The sequence below is a fragment of the Theropithecus gelada genome, chromosome 1 (genome assembly GCF_003255815.1).
Source record: "Theropithecus gelada isolate Dixy chromosome 1, Tgel_1.0, whole genome shotgun sequence".
In the NCBI taxonomy this organism is placed as follows: domain Eukaryota; kingdom Metazoa; phylum Chordata; class Mammalia; order Primates; family Cercopithecidae; genus Theropithecus; species Theropithecus gelada.
This window is the reverse complement of record NC_037668.1, coordinates 221,999,573-222,021,744: the sequence shown is the minus strand read 5'-3', so window position 1 is coordinate 222,021,744 and position 22,172 is coordinate 221,999,573. Positions and strand designations below refer to the sequence as shown.

The following is a 22,172-nucleotide window of genomic DNA, read 5'->3' as shown; positions in this document are numbered from 1 at the left end:
ATGGTGCAAATGGAAAAATAGAGAAGGAAGAGGCTTTTATCATCTGAATAACGAGCTAATTTCCCTCTTTGATTCGTAGAAAATTCACAAATGTCATGGTTTGCATATTTGCAGGATTGTAGACCTCATCTCAGAAACAGATGGTCTCATTCAGGGACCTCCAGAAAGGCAGGGCCAAGGACTCATTAAATTACTACATCCACCATGTGAGCATTCAGATGTGAGCAGACACAAACACACAGAAACACGAGCATCTTTGAGATGATACCTTGTCTGTGACTAATAACAACACTTCATAGACATGAAACCATTTTTAAGTTGTTTCCTGTTTTATACTTACTCCAAGTACTACTCACTCATTATAGTTACTGTTATTCTCTCCCAACATTTACCAACATCAAATATTCTCTCATTCTCTTATTCTCTCAGGGAAATAAGCAGAGATTATAGGACAATAAAACCAGCAAAATAGGCAAGGATTCTACCTAATCAAGCTGTGCCAAGCCTTGTCAGTTGCATTACTGTCCTCCTATGTAGTGTATGCACTCCCCTTATTTTACATACTATTTAAAGTATTTCTCATGTGATTGCCACAGCCCACTGACTCCTTGACTGCAGACCTCCACTGCCTCCATTATAACTGTAAACCACTCTCAGACTCATTTTATTAATGCAGAATGCATGGATAAAAGAGCACTGGACATGGCATTAAAATGTCCATGTCAAAAAATCACTACTCTCCAAACCACCATCGCCCATGTATACCTATGTAACAAACCTGCATGTTTGGCACATGTATCCCAGGACTCAAAATAAAATAAAAAAGTGTGCAGAGAAGCACCAAGAAAAAAAAAATCACTACTGTCTAGTCAGCTTTTTCCAGATTACAGTAGGTGTACCACTGCTAGTATGTGTCGTGATTTTAGGAAGGATGTGAAATAACATTTCTACCTGCAAAGTTACGTAACTTGTATTTGTGGTAAGAAAAAAAGTAAACATGAAATCATGGGAAAAAGAATCATTTCTGTCATTTTACATTATAAGGAGAAAGTTATATAACATTTTTGTTTCATTTTGTTTACTTATATGTTTTAAACCAGTGGTCCCCAACCTTTTCCACCAATGGAGGTTGTGGGAGAGGGGATGTTTTCGGGATGATACTGTTTCAGCTCAGATCATCAGGCATTAGATTCTCATAAGGAGCATACGATCTAGATCCCTCACACGCGCAGTTCACAATAGGGCTCACACTCCTGTGAGAACCTAATGCTGCTGATGATCTGAAGGAGGCAGAACTCAGTGAGTAATGCTCGCTCACCTGCTGCTCACCTCCTGTGCAGCCCAGGTCCTAACAGGCCACAGACTAGCACTGAACTTTCTAAAAAGGTTACTACAAAAAATTACATGAGTTTTGCACATAAAAGACTTTGAAAATAGTTTTTTAAGTCATATTTCATACTGAAACAAAATTTTTATTTTTAATTTAATTTTTTAGTTTAGATCATTTTATGTTGTCATTTATTCATATATTCAGACGCTTAAAAATCACAGCATAAAACATTAATTAGATTAGTGAGCTGAATACTATGTTGACATGACAGTGAAAGTCTAAGATTTGAAAATTCGTAGACTTTCTAAATGCTTATACTTTTTCATTCTAAATGGTTATACTTCTTCAGAATTGAATTCTCTTCTCTACAGGTGGAGGCAAAGAGTAAACATCTCTTTAATTTGGAACCATTGCTCTTTTATTTAACATTAAAATGTAACAAAAATCAATAAACCTGTATTATCCTAAGCTGTGAAAAATTATGATGTATAATATTGTTAGAGATTAGACTTTTCAGCACATTGTATCAGTCAGATAATTTAATAGAAAATTAGTTTTACTGCATTAATTCTTCTTTCAGGTATACAAAGGTATTCCAGCTTGATTGCTTTTACTAATTATCATTTTTGAATAAAGGATTTTTTGGCACTTTAAATATACAGCTATATTTATTTCTCAAGTGGAATATTTATCTCTCAATTAAAGGCTATATTAACTCAGCAAATTATAAGAATGTGAAAAAATGCTGATAAATATTTCTTCTTTAAGTCAATGTGTGAGCTGATATTAATTCTAAGCTACTAAATAGGGTACCTGGACTTTAAAAAAAATTTTTAATACTTTTATATTTTTATGTATGAAATACATATTTTTAATATATTTTTCCGCATATTTATATATACATTTCTATCATATATATTTATATTTATTTCTATTTGTCTTTCTTAGCTCTTCAAGGCACTTTATTTAGAAATAGCTGAGGAATGTTGTGTCTATTAATTTCAAAACCTCGCCCTTTCTGAAGTTGGTAGGTAAACTGATTTTCATCCCCTTCCCCACATTCATACGTACTTGAAAACACCACAGGTCACTGTTCTGTACCATTAGAGTTCCACTCAACAGCCTCCTTCTCTCTTCTTTCTGACATCCTACCCTCCACAAAGGCAGTGTCTCTATGTCCACAAGCTATTGATATAACATGGAGAAATTATTGAAACAGCCATACTGTTCAGAGAAAAAAAAATCCTCTAATACAAGTTCAATCATTTGACCTAATTAACTACTTTATTCAATAATTTTTGACTTGGTGTTTCTGGGTGGACACAGACTGCTTCTTACATTTTCAAAACACCCTGTGGATGACAGGAAAACATTTAATTTGTGTGATTTGTACCTGCAACTTTACAAAGGTTGCTTTGCAATTGAAAATTCATGTATAAAATGCCGAATACATAATAAATGAGTAATTTGAAATCACTACCTAAAATTAAAGAAAAATAATTATCAAACAAATTGACTCACGTTTGTAGTAGAGAATCACAGCCAGTGTGACATATATATAGGACTGAATCTTTCTGATGGGTTGAGTACAAATGTTTGCTTAACCTTAGTATTATGAATACTGCTTTGTACTTCTGGTCTCATGCTCTATTTAGTTAAAAGTCCTATGTGGTCACTGAAAGTTTCTAACAACCAAATACCTTCCATGGAGCTATGCCACTTGGGAAGGTAAATCACCTTTGGCAAGGGAATACAGATTTCAGTATTTCCTAAGGGTAAATGAATGTAATGAATTAATTTAGCACCCAAGTTTTGCTAAAAGCAAGAACAATCTGAATGGGAATGTGAACAGATATGTCCCTCTTAAGGATAGCAAGCACAATGAATTAGTGAAAAGAAAGTCTAGAACTCTGATCATTGATAATCCCTGAATATATGTGACTTAATTACCTGAAATAAAGTTTTAAATTTTCTGAAATTGTATCATGACAATAATAATACATTTTATTTATTGAACATTTCTATATGCTAGTGAATATGCTCAGCATTTTACATGCATTTACATACATGTTATTTAATCTTTTGTTTATTCTATGAACTTTTACATTAATATAGCAATGTAAATAATGTTAATGGTTTTAAATACCATACTTATATTTAACTATCACAAGGTAGCAGAGTGGAAGAACTTTAATGTTCAAATCATAGATTTGTGGTTCTTAAAGGTTGAGGAACATCTGAATCACTCAGAATACTTAGGAATTACACTTTGAGAAATACTATCTTTTATTAAAAAAAAATCTGAAGGTGAATTTTGACTACTTTGAACTGGGCTGCAATGCTTTGATATCCTGTAAACTAATTCCCAACTTTACAAGTTTAAATGTTTTTGTGTTTTGTTTTTAATCTCACTTCTATTTCTTACCTATTTCATGATTTTGGACAAAATGATCTTCATGTTCCTTTCATATAAAAGGTGCACAATAAAAATTGCTTACTTTGTAGCATTATTGGAAGGAATAAATAAAATATTGGTAAACCATCTGGGAGAGTATTTGGCCCACAGTATATTCTCTATCCATGTTCATTGATATCATTATTGTAATTGTTCTGAAATAAAAAACAGTCCCTGTAAGGCAGAGTAATGTTGATTCTGGCCTACATATTATGAAAAGTTATCTAAAATAAGGTAAGGGCAGGGTAGCCTGTTCTTTCGGTGTTTAACAGTTCTGCTCAAAGACTATTTAGTGCTCTGGGTGAGTGCTTCTGTGTTTGATTCGCCATTTACCATAAATTAGGGTCCAGAATCTGTGAAGTTGTTATGTCAAGCAGACATGTAAATAATTTCTGTCCATGCCATGTTAGATATCAACCAGTTTTACGCTAATTGGAAACAAAACAAAAATAATGAATTTTTTTTTTGAAATCAAATTCACAGTGGCTTTTCCAATACCACTTCTCCAACTCTCACACCAACTAGGTGTCTTACTATTCAAGTTAATCCTGACACTGACTGGAGTCTGGAGCATCAGACTCCAGATGCTGCAGGAGTCAATCCCACAAGACTCCTTCCCTTCAGATGCCAGTCTTCAGTAGCGGGTATCCAGGTTACTTCCACCTGATTTGGATACAAACTTGGAGGATCCCACAACCACTCTGCTTCAGGTTATACAACTGGCTAGAACGAAGCATGGAAATGAGGAAAATGCTACACTCACTATTGTAGTTTATTATAAAGAATGCAAATGGAAGACTCAAATGAAGAGGTACATCTGGGAAGCTCCGGAAGGGTCCCAAGCACAGGAGCTCCTGTGCCACCCTCTGGGCAAGTAAATGTGTTTGCGAACTCAAAAGCTCCCTGAACCCTGTCATTATGGGTTTTGTGGTGGTTTCATTATATAGACAGTAATGTGGCTGTTGGTAATTGACTCAATCTCCAGCCCCCACCTCCCCAGAAGTTGGGTCATGGGGCTTGAGATGGAGCAGGGAGCCCTCTTAGTGACCTGCAAGTTCCTCCAAGTACAGAGAAAGCTGAAGTTCCTTCAGGGAAATTCCAGGCACCTAGCTAGTCCTGAGAAATAAATGAGCAACTTGATAAGTAAGAAGATAATAACAGTCTAGTATAATTGCCGAGGAAGTTAAAATCACAGGATGCTTAGTTCCTTTATCAAAACTAGAGATAACATCATAAAATATGTCCATGAGTTGTTTTTCAGACCTTTGGAATCCCACTAGATAGATCTAGTGGCACATAGACCTCAGATAAGAAGGAACTGAGGACAGAACTCAGACCACCATCTTTTCTTCTGAATTTCTTCCTGAAGGTCCTGGAGGAAGTCACACCCACGAATGAGAGCAAACATTCTTTTCTGCTGACTCCAATTTTTTAGACAAAGCTTTACCTCCTTAACGAATCACAAATCGGAAAATTTTTTAATCTCCCTATGATGTGTGGGTCCCCCACTTTGAGATGTCCCATTTTTTCAGGTTAAACTCATGTATAACCTCTATATATTGATTTATGACTTTGCCTGTAACATTTGCCCTCCTGCCTTTAAAAACTTACCTGTAAGCCATCCATCAGAGAGTTCAGGTCTTAAGCATTAGCTGCCCACTTCTCCTTGCTTGGTCCCCTGTAATAAATTCCTCCCGTTCTCTTGCTGCAATCCACATGTGAGCATTTAACTTTGCTCTATCAGGCAGGCTGACTTGAGTTTCATTTGGTAACATATCTGTGGAATTGGGGTATGCCACTATCAGGGTGTGTTTGCTAACACAGAAGCTCCCTGAACCCTTCCATTTAGTTTTCTTTGAATTTCTAGTTTTTGATGTACATGTGCAAGTCTGTCATACAGGTAAATTGTATATCACAGAGGTTTGATATACAGATTATTTTGTCACGCAGGAAATAAGCATAGTACCCAATAGGCGGTTTCTCATTCTCTCTCACCTTCCACCCGCAAGTAGGCCTGGTGTCTGTTGTTCCCTTCTTTGTGTCCATGTGTACTTAATGTTTAGATTCCACTTATAATGAAAACATGCAGTATTTGGTTTGTAGTTCCTTTGTTGGTTTGCTTAGGCTAATGGCCTCCACTTCATCCATGATGCTGCAAATGCATTATTTCAGTCTTTTTATGGATGCATAATGTTTCATGGTGTATATGTACTACATTTTCTTTGTCCAGTCTACTATTGATGGGCATAGAGGTTGATTCCATGTCTTTGCTATTGTGAATAGTGCTGGAATGAACATACATGTGCAGGTTATTTTATTGTAGAACAATGTATACTCCTTTGGGTATACAAGTAATATTGAGATGAGTGGCTTGAGTGGTAGTTCTGTTTTAAGTTCTTTGAGAAATCACAAAACTGCTTTCCACAATAGTTGAACTTATTTATATTCCCACCAATAGTATATAAGCATTCCCTTTTCTCTGCAACCTCACCATCATCTGTTATTTTTAGATTTTTTTAGTAATAGCCATTCTGACTGGTATGAGATGGTATCTCATTGTGGTTTTGATGTGCGTTTCTCTAATGATTAGTAATGTTGAGTACTTTTTCATATGTTTATTGGCAACATGGATGTCATCTTTTGAAAAGAGTCTACTGATGTTCTTTGCCCACTTTTTAATGGAGTTGTTTGTTTTCTGCTTAATTTGTTTAAATTTCTTTATAGATTCTGGATAGTAAACTTTTGTTGCATGAATATTTGCAAATATTTTATCCCATTCTGCAGTTTGTCAGTTTATTCTTTTGATAATTTCTTTTGCTATGCAAGAACTCTTTAATTTGATTAGGTTCCACTTGTTTATGTTTTTGTCACAATCAATTTTAGCATCTTCATTGTAAAATCTTTGCCAGGTCCTATGTCCAGAATGGCATTTCCTAAGTTATTTTTCAGAGTACTTATAGTTTTAGGTTTTATGTAGAAGTCTTTAATTCATCTGAAGTTGATTTTTGTATGTGATATAAAGAAGGGTTCCAGTTACAATCTTCTGCATTTGACTAGCTAGTTATCCCAGCACCATTTATTGAACAGGAAGTCATTTCTCCATTGATTATTTTTGTTGGCTTTGTCGAAAATCAGATGGCTCTGGGTGTACAGCATTATTTCTGGGCTCTCCATTCTGTTCCATTGGTCTATGTGTCTGTTGTTGTACCAGTAACATGCTGTTTTGATTATTGTAGCCTTGTAGTATAGTTTGAAGTCAGGTAATGAAATGCCTCCAGCTTTGTTCTTTTGGCTTAGGATTGCCTTGGTTATATGCGTTCTTTTTTGTTTCCATAGGAATTTTAAAATTGTTTTCTCTAATCCTGTGAGGAATGTCATTGGTAGTTTGACCTAGGAATAGCATTGAATCTGTAAATTGCTTTGGGCAGTATGGCCATTGCAAGAATATTGATTTTTCCTATCCATGAACATGGAAAGTTTTTCTATTTGTTGGTGTCTCTCCAATTTCTTTGATCTGTGGTTTATATTTCTCATTGTAGAGATCTTTCACCACCTTGGTTAGCTGTACTCTTTTCATGGCCATTGTGAATAGGATTGAGTTCCTGATTTGGCTCTTACCTTGGCTCCTATTGGTGTATAGAAATATCACTGACTTTTGTATGTTGATTTTGTATGTTGAAACTTTGCTGAAGTTATTTATCAAATCAGGGAGCTTTTGGACAGAGACTATGGGGTTTTCCAGATACGGAATGATATCATCTATGAAGAGAGATATGTTGGCTTCCTTCCTTTCTGTTTAAATGCTTTTTGTTTTTCTCTCTTGCCTGATTGCTCTGGCTAAGACTTCCTACATAATACATAATAATACTTAATGTGTATGCACCTAACAACAGAGTGTCAAAATAGATGAGACAAAAACATATAGGACAACAAAAGAGAAATACATAAACCTACAATTAAAGTTGGATACTCTTTTAGTAATTGATAGATCCAGCAGGCAGGAAAACAGTAAGAATATAACTGAACTAAACAGCACCATCAACCAACTGGATCTATTTCACATCTATGGACTACTCCATTCAACAACATTAGAATACATATTCACAAGGTACACCACATTCTGGTCTATAAAACAGACTTTCACAAATTATACCTGCCTCATAGTCTTCTTGGAAGGGTTACACTGGTTAAACCAAAACTTTATTGTCACTAAGAAATTGCAAAGAATCTCTCGACCCATTCTAAGCTCTCAGGCTTCATGGAGACACCATCACAGAGTAATTCATTACATCCTGGGTTTTTTTTTTTTTTAATTGACCACACCTACTGAAACCCCTTATCTATAATATCCATCACCACTCCAACTTGATAATGAGCAACTACCATCTCTGCAGAAAGAAAAAGATGCTCAATCTTTGGTCAGAGCCTCCAATTTTTCTATAGTTTGAAGAATATGATTGAATCTTTGACAGCCATACTTTTCCTCTAAAGAATTTATGTTTCTGTGCAGATGAAGATGGAAATGGAAATGTAAAGAGGAGATGCTGAGAGGGGCTGAGCCTTGTGCAGAAGTAGAGGGTGGGTTTACACAGGAGCATGGTCACTTCATACACTGTCATAGGAAACAAGGCTGAGTATATGGAACAGAATGAGAGAGGCTGATACAGTTCATGGAAGAAAAGTTTGAAATCTGATTGACTGTTTTATTAACAGGTTTGTTTATTTTTCCCAGAGGAGTCTAAGAGATGTGGAAGTGGGGTGAGGTTTGGGGAAAGCAGGAGGAGTCATGGATCACTAGTTTTTAGAGAAAGTCTGCAGAGAACAAGAACATACTGTGACATGGCAAAAGGGCCGTGAGATTTGTGTTCATAAATCTGAGATGTGTTGTCATAAATTTGAGGTGAGATGCATCATCGTGTATTGAGCTTTCCTCTAGTCACGATTCACTGCTGTGTGTGGATCTTACAGGGATGGTAACAGGCTGAGAATAGGGTTTGCCTGGGTTTGAGTTTTGCCAGGTAAATGCAAACAGCACCACATTGCAGCAGGGAAAAACATAGAAGTTACCAATCAAAGACTAACAAGAGCAATAAAAAATCTAGATGTGATCATAACTGATCCACTCTTCTTATTTAAAGCACTCGAATAGCTTCGTCCAGTTTTATACTTCGTCGTATTTGCATCTAGTATTTATTGAGTCTCATCTCATCGTCTTCTCCTAGGACAAAGGGTGCCAAGATAATTCAAGAATCCGGCATTACTTTAGTTCCAGTTCCTTTCATGTTGTTGCAAACAAAACTATTTCATTCTTTTGTTTTTATGGTTGAATAGTGTTCTATTCTGTGTATCTACTAAATTTTCGTTATCCATTATATTACGTGAAATAAGCCAGGCACAGAAAGACAAACTTTGAGCATTCTTACTCATATGTGGGAGCTAAAATTGAAAATTAAAAAATAATAAATATACTAGAATGACTATTACCAGAGGCTCGGTAGAGTAGAGTGGGGAATAAGCTGAAGATGGTTAATGGGTTCAAAAATACAGTTAGGATGAATAAGATTTAGAATGTAGTAGCACAATAGAATGACTATAGTTAACAATAATTTATTGTATATTTCAACATAACTAAGAGTGGAATTGGAATGTTTCTAACAGAAAAAGGTAATAAATGCTTGAGGTAATAGATACCCCAAATACCCTGATTTGCTGATTACACATTGTATGCCTATATTGAAACATCACATGTACCTCATGAATATATGCAACCATTAGATAACCACAATAATTCTAAAAATTAAAGGAAAAAAAAGAATGTGCACATTAATTTTATAGTACTGATTTCTTTTTTTTTTTTTTTTGAGATGGAGTCTCACTCTGTCGCCCAGGCTGGAATGCAGTGGCGCCATCTCGGCTCATTGCAAGCTCCACCTCCCAGGTTCAAGCAATTCTCCTGCCTCAGCCTCCCGAGTAGGTGTGACCACAGGCGCCTGCCACCATGCCCAGCTAATTGTTTGTGTTTTTAGTGGAGACGGGGTTTCACCGTGTTAGCCAGGATGGTCTCATTCTCCTAACCTCGTGATCAGCCCGCCTCGGCCTCCCAAAGTACTGATTATTTCTAATTTCTGACATAAAATATATAGCACAATTGGTGTCTTCAAAGATTAAAAAAAGAGAACAATAGAACACCAAAAATATGCACTTTTCTAGTTAACCAATGTATGGATTAAAGTGGATAAGATATTCAAAAGTTTATTGAGCCTTTCCTCTGCAACAGACACTATGTAAACACTTGGCATACATCATTCTATTTAATTATAGAATGTCCCTCAAATTAGTCCACTTGTAAAGATTTGGTAACAGGCTGAAATCTTACGTAAGTTTCCCAACTTAGCTTCCTAATTAGTGGCATACCTGTCAGACTAGACTATTCTCTCTGACTCTAAATGCTCATTTTGTCACAGTATCTCTAAGAGTCAACTTTCACTTTAGTAGAATAGCTGAATGGATAAATATTTTCAGGTATCAGTTATCTATCCCCATCTAACAAGTAGAAGAGAGTGTTTTATCATAGCATAATTTAATTAATCACAATAATCAGTCATTCACCCTGGAAACTCACTAGACAGTAGACAAGAAACTGCCCCTGGGACTGGTTCTGCTATTACTGAGTCGAGTACTTGTAAGTGGTTCCTGTACTTTTTAAATCCTGAGTTCTCTAACTTATATAATGAGAGAATTTCCATAAACAAAATTTAACATATTCTATAGCTTTGAAATCACATACTGGAATATTAAATATACCCCTCTTTTTTTGTATTATACTTTATGTTCTAGGGTACATGTGCACAACGCGCAGGTTTGTTACATATGTATACATGTGCCATGTTGGTGTGCTGCACCCATTAACTCGTCATTTACATTAGGTATATCTCCTAATGCTATCCCTCCCCCCTCCCCCCACCCCACGACAGGCCCCAGTGTGTGATGTTCTCCTTCCTGTGTCCAAATGTTCTCATTGTTCAGTTCCCACCCATGAGTGAGAACATGCGGTGTTTGGTTTTCTGTTCTTGTGATAGTTTGCTGAGAATGATGGTTTCCAGTTGCATCCATGTCCCTACAAAGGACATGAACTCATCCTTTTTTATGGCTGCATAGTATTCCATGGTGTATATGTGCCACATTTGCTTAATCCAGTCTGTCAGTGATGGACATTTGGGTTGGTTCCAAGTCTTTGCTATTGTGAATAATGCCACAGTAAACATACGTGTGCATGTGTCTTTATAGCAGCATGATGTATAATCCTTTGGGTATATACCCAGTAATGGGATGGCTGGGTCAAATGGTATTTCTAGTTCTAGATCCTTGAGGAATCGCCACACTATCTTCCACAATGGTTGAACTAGTTTACAGTCCCACCAACAATGTAAAAGTGTTCCTATTTCTCCACATCCTCTCCAGCACCTGTTGTTTCCTGACTTTTTAATGATTGCCATTCTAACTGGTGTGAGATGGTTTTGAATTGCATTTCTCTGATGGCTAGTGATGATGAGCATTGTTTCATGTGTCTGTTGGCTGCATAAATACACCCCTCTTTAGTCTGATTCTGGGTAGCAGCTGAATGCAGCAAAGTTGATTGGGTTTGTTGATTTGCTTTAAGTTCAGAATTTGAGATGATCCTCAAATCAGCCAAAGTAAAGTGAAGTGACCAAGGTTTTAGCCCCCATGGAACTTGGACACTGGAGATCAATTAGAGGAGAATGAGGAATATCTAAGGGTTAGTGACTTAAGGTTCTGCATATAAAATATAGCCATTCATCCTTCTGTCTTCCAACGGTAGAATCTGAGGGAATTAAGTGTAAAATGCCTGATTCTGTTTTCACTTAAACAAGGTAAGAGGAAAGGAAGAGGTTTTATCTAAGCACTACATATGCAAACAGGATAATATTTCACAAGAGCTGGTGAAGTTGTTTTCCGATTTCACTGTAAAGACAATGACTAGCTGTGGGAGCTGTAAGGAATGAATATTATAAAATGTTACCTAGTATTTCTTTCTCATGAATTTCAGCAGATAAGAGATTCTCACTTCAGAAAGAGTTTTGGTTTAATGTAGGGCCTATTGATCAGCGACATAATCTTATTGATAGCCTGATATACTATCAGAATATAGTTTCATGCCTACATGCTTTAAATAATGATGTCACTGTAAAGCTGCTGCTTTTTTTTTTTTTTTTTGAGATGGAGTCTTGCTGTGTCACCCAGGCTGGAGTGCAAGGTCACAGTCTCGACTCACTGCAACCTCCACCCCCCAGGTTCAATTGTGTTCTGCCTCAGTCTCCCAAGTAGCTGGGATTACAGGCACGTGCCACCACGCCTGACTAATTTTTGTGTTTTTAGTAGAGATGGGGTGTCACCATATTGGCCAGGCTGGTCCTGAACTCCTGACCTCATGATCCGCTCACCTTGGCCTCCCAAAGTGCTGGGCTTACAGATGTGAGCCACCATGCCTGGCCATAAAACTGCTTTTTCTCCCAATATACAAATTGAAGAACTTCAGACAAGGTGAGTCATAGTAATATAATTGAATTGAGTTGATTTGGGTTGGCTTTATCCTAGAAAGCTACTTTGGAAATGTTGCTTTCCTATCATTAGGAAATGCTCTGCTGCACATGGAATAGACGGTTCCATCACAAATTGAAAAAGAAGAGTCAACTAAAAGTGTAAAAGAAGGTAACATGAATTTGTTAGAGTTACACTATGTGCAGCTCTCAAACAATGTGACATTAATAAAGTAAACTTCTCCGGGCCTGAGGCCTCTCCATGGTTAACACAGGAATGGGCAAAGGACAGTGACAGTTACTAAGGACCTACTATGTGCTGAACACATAGAACTCTCTGAATTCTGTTTACAGTTGTCCTATACATTGTTGAGATTGAGGTAGCTGAGTCTATGACAGTTTACTATTGGTCTCCTGCTGATTGTCTATAAGAGTTTTTTTTTTTTTTTTCCTTTTTTTTTAAAAAAATTTATTTATTATTATTATACTTTAAGTTCTAGGGTGCATGTGCATAACGTGCAGGTTTGTTACATATGTATACTTGTGCCATGTTGGTGTGCTGCACCCGTCAACTCGTCAGCACCCATCAACTCGTCATTTACATCAGGTATAACTCCCAATGCATTCCCTCCCCCCTCCCCCCTCCCCATGATAGGCCCCGGTGTGTGATGTTCCCCTTCCCGAGTCCAAGAGTTTTAAGAAGTGTTCACTACTCATAACATTTGCAAAATAAACTCAGGACCCTACACTTGCTACACTTAGATTATTAGTTCCTGAGAAATGATATGCTTTTTAACTCCATAAATTTCAGCAACCTATCTTTTAGAATGAGAAAGAAAAGAAACTTTTTACCTGAGGAATAAGTAGCCTTTAAATTATCAGGCCCAGAGAGACATTGAAATGTGGCCACAGTCACATCTCACTCTTTCTTGAGCTAGGTAATCATCTCTTGAATCCACGTGCTATGGGGACTCTAGACTGACTTGTGGCAACCAACCATGAATTAACCTGTCAATGCCTATACCACATATCCTATAGTTAAATACTGCATAACCAATCACTGATCAATGTTGTTTCTGAAACCAATGAGACTTACTGACAAACAACTTTAGAATTTGTCTCCTCTCCTGATTCCTCTCTTTCTTTACCTTAAAAACTTGGGTCTCTTCTTGTTCTCCAGGGTACTTCCCAAGGAAGTATTTCTGGGCTGAAGCCCCTCAGTCTTGGCCGAAATAAACTTTCTGTATTAGTTTTGCCTCAGTGTCATCCTTTAAGTCAACAAGAATGGCCAAGGCAGTCACTAATCTTAGATTCACCTGGCAGCCACAGGAACAATATTTTCCCAGCTATAATGTAACCGATAGAGTGATGCTTCATGTAATTCTGGTGCATTAAATAAGGTCCCATGTCTAACAAGGAAAGCTGCTGGACATCAATAGAAATAGATCCTAAACTCAAACTCCAATATCCCATGACCTAAAAGCTTCAAGTCCCAGGTTCACAGGACCCTAAAAGTAGCTATTCTCTTCCATTGTCTAACAACATGCCACTTTTCCATTTTTGGAAACAAAATCATTACTGTAGTAACTACCATAGAACAATCTTTATAATACTCTGAGCTGTGGTCGATGCAACAAAGAATCAAAATGTCTCCCTTCAAAACAACTCCAGGATGGAACACATAAACTTAGACCCAAGTCAGCCTGTTCAGGGCTTGGTACTGGACACACCTCATGGGATCCTGCTGGCAGCTTTCTTCCCCTGGATTTAAACCTGGATTAAACAAAGGAATTCAGAAAGTACTCCAAAAGGCTTTTCCAATTTCCAGGGTGTGTTGGGCATCCCCTAAGGCCTGGGCACATCAGGACAGTTGGTCGCCCTCTTGGGGATGGGACAGCACCTGGTGAATCATTCTATCTCTACTGCCTCACTCAGTGACTGCTGCATCAAAGACTCTGAACACATTAATCTGATAAAATTAATCAAATATTTGCTTGGAACTAAATTACTAGGACAGTTCTTACTGATAGAATGAAGCCACATTAGTTACAAAATCAATCTTTATCATGCATACCCTGGAAGTTAGAAAAGTCGTTTGGAGTACTTTTGAATTCCTTTGTTTAATCCAATGATCTCTCTGCTCTTTTATTTTTCTATAGAATAGTAATCACTACATAACCTCACACTGTATGTTTGAGTTTGTTGGTCTATTGTTTGTATAATCAACTCAATTTTAATTTCATATTCTAAAATCTTTTGTTTTCATCACCAAAGCACATCAGTAGCTAGCAGCACTGTCATAAAACATAAACTCAGTGAACACTTTTTGAGGAAATGAATGCATCATAACGATGGTTTTTGTATGTTTTTTCTGATCACTTTTTATTTCTAAAGCACGATAAGAAGCAGAGAATGCCTATGATCCCATTTGGCATCCAACTCCAATGCTACTGTGCACCTGTCATGTTCCCAACTTGTCATTGTTAGCGTTTGTTCCTTAGAGAGCTATAGAAATGAATTTCCATTTTGTTCTGTGGCAGGCTCTCTTTCACAATTGTATTCATGCTACCCACGGTTATATGAAGTAACAGTTGAGTTTAAGTTCCTAAATGTGAATAATTGCAACAAACTGTGATTTGCTTTTGAACAGCAAAAGTTGAAAAATAAATAACCCAAGATGACTAATCAAATCAATATGCTGGGCAGGATGTGACATCAGTGTCTGCCTCAGACAGAAGAGCATACACAAAACATGGCCTCTCACTCCAAGCCCAGGTAAAGGAAGAAGTCACACAGATGTTGGAAATATAATTAGAGTTTATGCATACTTGGGAATCTGCATGAAGAGAAAAACAAACTGCCAGATTTGAGGTTGTGTAAAGAGAAAAAGAGAGACTCTAAAAGTTTGAGCCATGAATAAAAATTCCCAAGGAAAAGCCTAGGCATTAAAAAGCTAGACAGACTTTCTAGAAAGGGAAAATTATTTATTTTGGGTTGCTTGATTTCTTTATTCTCAATTATTAACATTTAATTTTGTTGTTTTATCTAATTAAATTGGAAGACATACTTAAGCCATAAATCACAATTATTCTGGTGCTCACACTGGCCTTTGCAGTTGAATACACTTGCAGTTGCTTGACTCTGTTGTCATCTACAGTAATGAAAATCAGTCTATAAGAACAGAATGTGAACATCCTCTCTAATCTCCATATGCTTCAAACTAGTCTGAAAATTGAAGTAGGCTTGATCTTTTACAGAAGAAAAATAATTACACAATTTAAGTTGAATGAGGTATTATACACATAGGAAGCCATTTGCCAAATAATTACTAAATTTGGGGTATTTAAATGACTAGAAATTTGAAGCAGCTACACGGGATCAAAATATAATTTCAACACTAACATTATATGAGAAGGTTATTGCTTACATCTCTAAATACTACTTTAAATATTTGAAAAAATGAAGATACTAATGCCTAAATTCACAGACTTTGTGTGGTAGAAGGGGTATAATAAATAATGTGAAAAATAGTTGAAATAATTTGTGGTACCTCAAAGACTCCTATATATAGTATAGATAGATAATAGGTAGATATTAACATACACACACAGACACACACACATATTTACATTTTGTAATATTTATTTCTCTGTTACATTTCCATTATGAGACTAGTTATTGCTTGCAACTGTGGCAAATACGATTTTTTTTAAAAAACCTATTATGGAATCTGTGGCCTTTATTATGTGCAATTTACTTACATGAAGAAAATAATATTGTTTGTGAATATCAGTGCATTTGATTTTGAGTTCTGTAGGTCTTCAAAACATGAAAACATCATTAGGGAAGAGAGAATATTTAAATAATATTTTACAAGTAAGGTGGATCTCATCGGACATACAAAACCCTTACAGTTCAAGGAGTGATTTGGAGGCTGTGCACATTTTCAAGAAAGGCACAGAAGTGCCTGTCAGGAACATGAAAGGCAGATATCAAGGAGAGGAACAAGGTTTATCTGGCTAGAGTAGTGTCAGCTGAGGAGGAAAGACCAGAAATTAAAGATGAAGAAGAGGGCTAGGTAATTCAGTACTTACAATTTAAGCATATAGAAAGTTTCTGAGTCCTACATGCCAGTTTCTATTGTAATTATGCCCTATTAGATTAAAACATTGGGGAATGTAGGTATTCCTGCCTTCCTCAGTTCCTGTGACTTGTTGATAACTCATGAGTGATTTGGCTGGCCAGGAGTTATCTAGAAAGGAATGCTTTAGTTATCGTCCCTATCTTTGCTGCCTGAAGAGGTAGACTTTGTACTGAAAGACAACATATATATGTATGACATGCTGAGATGCTTACCAGAAACAACTGGATAGGTAACATTCCATTCAGATATAAAAATTGATTTTAAAAAAACCCTGCAGTGTTAGTGAAGAAACAACTCATTCTAAACAAACATTGAAAAACTCAGTTCCTTTTTGTTTTTCTGTTGTGTTTTATTTCATGTTTTCTGCTTTGCTTTTGTTTCTATTTCTCTTTCAACCATTACAGCAGAACGTTTTCATGGAGAAATGGAATCACACTTCAAATGATTTCATTTTGTTGGGTCTGCTTCCCCCAAATCAAACTGGAATATTCCTCTTGTGCCTTATCATCCTCATATTCTTTCTGGCCTCGATGGGTAACTCGGCCATGATTCACCTCATCCACGTGGATCCTCGTCTCCACACACCCATGTACTTTCTTCTCAGCCAGCTCTCCCTCATGGACCTGATGCACATCTCCACCACCGTCCCCAAGATGGCGCACGACTTCCTGTCCGGCCAGAAAGGCATCTCCTTCCTGGGATGCGGTGTGCAAAGCTTCTTCCTGACTATGGCGTGTTCTGAAGGCTTACTCCTGACCTCCATGGCCTACGACCGTTATGTGGCCATCTGCCACCCTCTCCATTATCCCATCCGCATGAGTAAAACGATGTGTGTGAAGACGATCGTAGGCTCTTGGACCCTGGGGTCCATCAACTCCTTGGCACACACAGTCTATGCCCTTCATATTCCTTACTGCAGGTCTAGAGCTATTGACCATTTCTTCTGCGATGTCCCAGCCATGCTGCTTCTTGCCTGTACCGATACTTGGGTCTATGAATATATGGTTTTTGTAAGTACAAGCCTCTATCTCCTTTTTCCTTTCATTGGCATCACTGCTTCCTATGGCCGAGTCCTATCTGCTGTCTATCATATGCGTTCAAAGGAGGGAAGAATAAAGGCCTTCACCACCGTATCGACACATTTAACTGTTGTGGTCTTTTACTATGCACCTTTTGTCTACACCTATCTTCGGCCAAGGAATCTCCGCTCACCAGCTGAAGACAAGATCCTGGCAGTTTTCTACACCATCCTTACCCCCATGCTCAATCCCATTATCTACAGCCTGAGGAATAAGGAAGTCCTGGGGGCCATGACAAGAGTGTTTGGGATATTCTTTTTCCTGAAAGAATAATCATGGCTTTCCCTATTCCCTTCATATTTCCTCTTTCCAAGTTGATTTGAACACGCTAGAGCAGGGTTGTCCTATAGAAATACAACATAATTTAAAATTTTCTAATAGGTACATTTAAGCAGTCAAATAAATTTAAATAATATATTTAATTCAAAAGAATGTTATAATTAATATTAACAATATTGATGTTAATTACATAGCATACTATTTCAAGAAATTATATGCAATATGTTATACTGTATGTTTGTACCTATATTACTATTACTGTGATAATATTTATACTCATATATTGACATAGAATTTCTTCAGGTAATAACACAAATTTGTTAATGTTGCCTTTTACTCTGTTTGCATTCTAAGTCTTCAGAGTCTTGTGTTTGTTTTATGCTAGAGTGCAGTGTAGCTTGGACAAAGCATATCTCAAGTGCCTAGTCAGTGTCTACAGTGTTGGACAGCACAGCCTTAGAGCATCCCCAATCAGTAGTTTTCAGAAGTTATATATGCGTGTGTGTGTGCATGTATGGTGTATGCAAACATATTTTTGGTATATACAATATTGCTGATGAACTGAAAATTAACAAGTAAAACACTCATGCTAAGGTAGTGTTTATGTGTTTCTTTATCTGTTGGCTCATTTTTAGCACATGCATATTTATTGCAATTAACATTTGGAGTCCAGTTTATCCTAACATCCTTTAAGAAAACTATTCAGGGAGAGCTTATCTGACTTACGATTTTGCTGATTTCAATAAAAACACTGAGATTAAATAACCTGAATATGAATATAAGAAAACCCCACATTTATATATACATACAAATTAATAAAATCACTATATAATAACTTTATCAAAGTTGTACTTAAAGAAATTATTTACATAAAGGCATGGAGACAGTGACAGGGTACAGACAACATGCAACATATAAAATGGATACTGGGACCTCAGGCTTCAGCTTTGATTTGTAAAATATATACATGACTTTGCACAGGATGAAATCCTATGTTACTATATGTTACTAAATGGAACGTTGTGTTTAACAAAAGTTTTACTACGGTTGTGTTACTAATTCACTTAAGCAACTTCAAATCTATCAATAGTTGGAGTTATAGAAGGGTTCTGATTTTTGTGGGAAAAAAAATTGAAACTTATATTAATATACCCCTTTCATTTATTGCCCAAATTCAAGCTCCCAATATCCTTTTCTAGTTTCTTACTACCTTAAGTGTTTTCATGTCTTGAGTCCAGTTCTTCCTGAGAATATAGTGTACTCTTTGCCATTCGAGTTATTTCCCTAAACATACATTTGATCTTATCATTCTGTAATCTATGATTCCTGTTGGATTATCTAAATTTTGGAACCTTAAACTCATATCCCCATGCTTTTAAAGCGTGCATTATGGCTCCCTTTACCTGTTTCTATCACTCACACTCAGTACCACAGTCACTCTAGACCTCCCGCTTTTCTCTATAGCCCCCTCTATTTCCCTGCCCATCTGAACCTTATTACAGACCATTTCTCACTTCTGGAAAGTTCTGCTTTATATAGCTCATGACTATCAATCTGAATCCCACATAATCAGTAAACATAACTCAAAATTTACATCCCATCTTCTCTTATGCACAGTTGAGATCTCTTTCCCCCACACTTCTACTCCTGTTGTACTTATGATCACATTTTATTAACACTTATTCACATCTGTGTCTGTGTCTTATTTTAAATTGAAGCTCATAGAATATTTTAAAAATTATAATAATTAGAATTATAAGGCTAACCAATATTTAGTAATTGTAAATGCATTTCCCACATATATAACTTAACCTTCACTACAACACTATGATTCTGATATTTATTCTATGTTGAGTGAGCACTTTGAGGCTTGGTGAGGCAAAACAAACAAACAAGAAAAATGTCTTAGGTCAGAGAGCTAGGAAGGGAAGAACACAACTTAGAAGCCAGTTTTCTTTGAATCAGGCTTTGATTCATGTCACCCAGTCTCTGAACAAGATCCTCATCATTTTGGCCTGAATGTCCCCACAGAATGAAGTGCTATGGCATGCAATACAGGCGACATTTATTTGTGGTAATTTATTTATGTTTATTGGTATGCAATGCAAGTTTAAGGAACTAGTGTTCATGCCACATTACAGATCCAGGGAAAATATTAGCAGATAGTAGTTAACAGATCATTACTTAGAATTTCCTTTTACTGCTTCAAATGGGTTGTTGCTCATTCCGGGAGGCAGATTCTTCAGTCTGTGATGCATCTCACTCATTTTTTCCACTAGTATCAGGTTTTCTCCTTGAATTTAAAAAAAAAACTATAATTTTTTTCTGCTCTGAATATGAGCACTAAAATTAATTTTTGTGGCTTGGTTTTGATTTTTTTTTTTTTGGAGATTCTACCATTACTTTGATATTAAGCAATCATTGATGCAGTAAATCCTTATTTACTAGAAAATATAATATGACCTAGTATATTCTGCAGAAATTAAACACATTGATCAATCTTTGTACAAAAACAACAGACCACAATTGTGAAAGGAAAACACCAAGCTAAAAAAAATAGCCTCCAGAATTTCTGCAAGAAAAGGCATTTGGAAAATTTTCTCCAAGCAAAAGCAATTAGAAGGCTGCTGAAGTTGATTCACCTTAATTAACAAGAACCATATCATATAGGAAGGGTTCAATACATACCTTATTAATTAAGGTATGTATTAATGAATTAAAACTGATTTAATTTTAATTGATTTAATTAAATAATTAAATTAATTATTAACTTAAGGGATGTATCAAACCCTTCCTATGTGATATGGTTCTTGTTACATCAAGTGAAATGATGGACAAGCAGGTATAATCTTTTACCCTGTGGAGCCCACATGCTGGTGTGAGCCATAAAAACATTAGTACACACTATCTGGTCAGACTGGGCAGTGATCAATTCAGGGAGAAAAGTAGTAAATGAGTTACCACACAGAGTCATCAGGCCCCTCTGACATGACGGAGGGGCTGGCCCTGTCAACCTGATGGATAAAACCCACAAAGCCCTCCAATGACAGACAGGAGCACAGCAGGAGGCAGTGAGCAGAGAGGAGTAGGAGACATAGATCAGAGCCTTCTCAGGGCCAGGTGAAGGCAAAGAATCTGGACTTTATTCTAAATGTAGCAGAAGCCTTGCAGGGAAATATTTTCTCAAATACTAACACCCACAGCTACTTGACCAGTCAGTTGGTGTGAACTCTGGGAAAATATCTGAACATGTGGCAAAATGGGCCATGTAACAGTCAATACTTCCAAAGAGACACTCTGAGCTTTTAAAGGAGTCATTTGTTTTATTTCAAGGTTTAGTTTGATTCTTGGAGAGATACTAAACCTTAGGTGGCTCTAAAGAACCATTATTATTTACATCTCTCATTGTTCTCTTGACATATTTTTCTATGACATAGGAGGATAACTAGAATAAATGCTAATGTATCGCGTATTTCAAAATAGCTAGAAGAGAGGTTTTTGAATGTCCTCATCACAAAGAAATGATAAATGTTTAAGGTGATGATATGCTAATCATCCTGGTTTGATCATTACATAGTGTATACGAGCATCAAAACACCACATTGTACTCCACAAATATGTATGAATAACATTTTAAAGTGAATAAATAAAAGAAGCCCTTCTTGTCAAGAGGCCAAATACTACACTTTTCTGTTACTGTTCTTTCTTGATTCCTCTTCCAATTCCAAGAACAGATCAGTGACATCATCACAGAGGGAAACAGGAATGGGATCTTTTCTTGACACATCTTCATGAAGTGTCCAATGGCATTGAAGTTTTGATTTCTTTCAACTAAAAGATCCTAGCCCAAGAGAGAAAAATGATGTTGAAAAATTATATACTGCTACTTCTCCCAGACCAAAAACTATTGCAAGAAATTTTGTTAATTTTATTATTGGCTCCATTGTGTGCAATAGATCAGTAATACTTATTCCTCCTATCTAACTAAAACTTTCTATTCTTTGATCAACATCTCTTTTCCCACCCATTCTTATCCCCATACCTCTGGTAACCATCATTCTACTCTCTACTTCTATGAGTTCAACTTTTCTAGATTCCACATATAAGTGAGATCACTTAGTATTTGTCTTTTTTGAGCCTAGCTTACTGACTTAGTGTTATGTTGTTCAGGTTGATCCATGTTGTCAAAAATGAAAATATTTCCCCCATTCTTGAGGGCTGAATAGCATTCCATTGTGAATACATACTACATTTTCTTTATCCATTCATCTGAAGATGGATACCTAGGTTCCTTTATAAATTTGTTTTGTCCAAATTCCCCGTGTGT

At 36.5% G+C, this 22,172-nt stretch overlaps 1 protein-coding gene across 1 annotated transcript; it reads left to right on the top strand.

The window, feature by feature from the left end:
- The first annotated feature begins 16,881 nt into the window (after nucleotides 1–16,881).
- On the top strand, nucleotides 16,882–18,509 carry LOC112609326 (olfactory receptor 2L13-like). Its single transcript, XM_025361904.1, has one exon. The coding sequence runs from the start codon at nucleotides 16,904–16,906 to the stop codon at nucleotides 17,837–17,839; it is 936 nt and encodes a 311-aa protein (XP_025217689.1). The 5' UTR covers nucleotides 16,882–16,903; the 3' UTR covers nucleotides 17,840–18,509.
- Nucleotides 18,510–22,172: the final 3,663 nt, after the last annotated feature.

Bases quoted from the DNA above. Each gene is read 5' to 3' on its own strand.
- LOC112609326 (XM_025361904.1), top strand. From the start codon at position 16,904: ATGGAGAAATGGAATCACACTTCAAATGATTTCATTTTGTTGGGTCTG.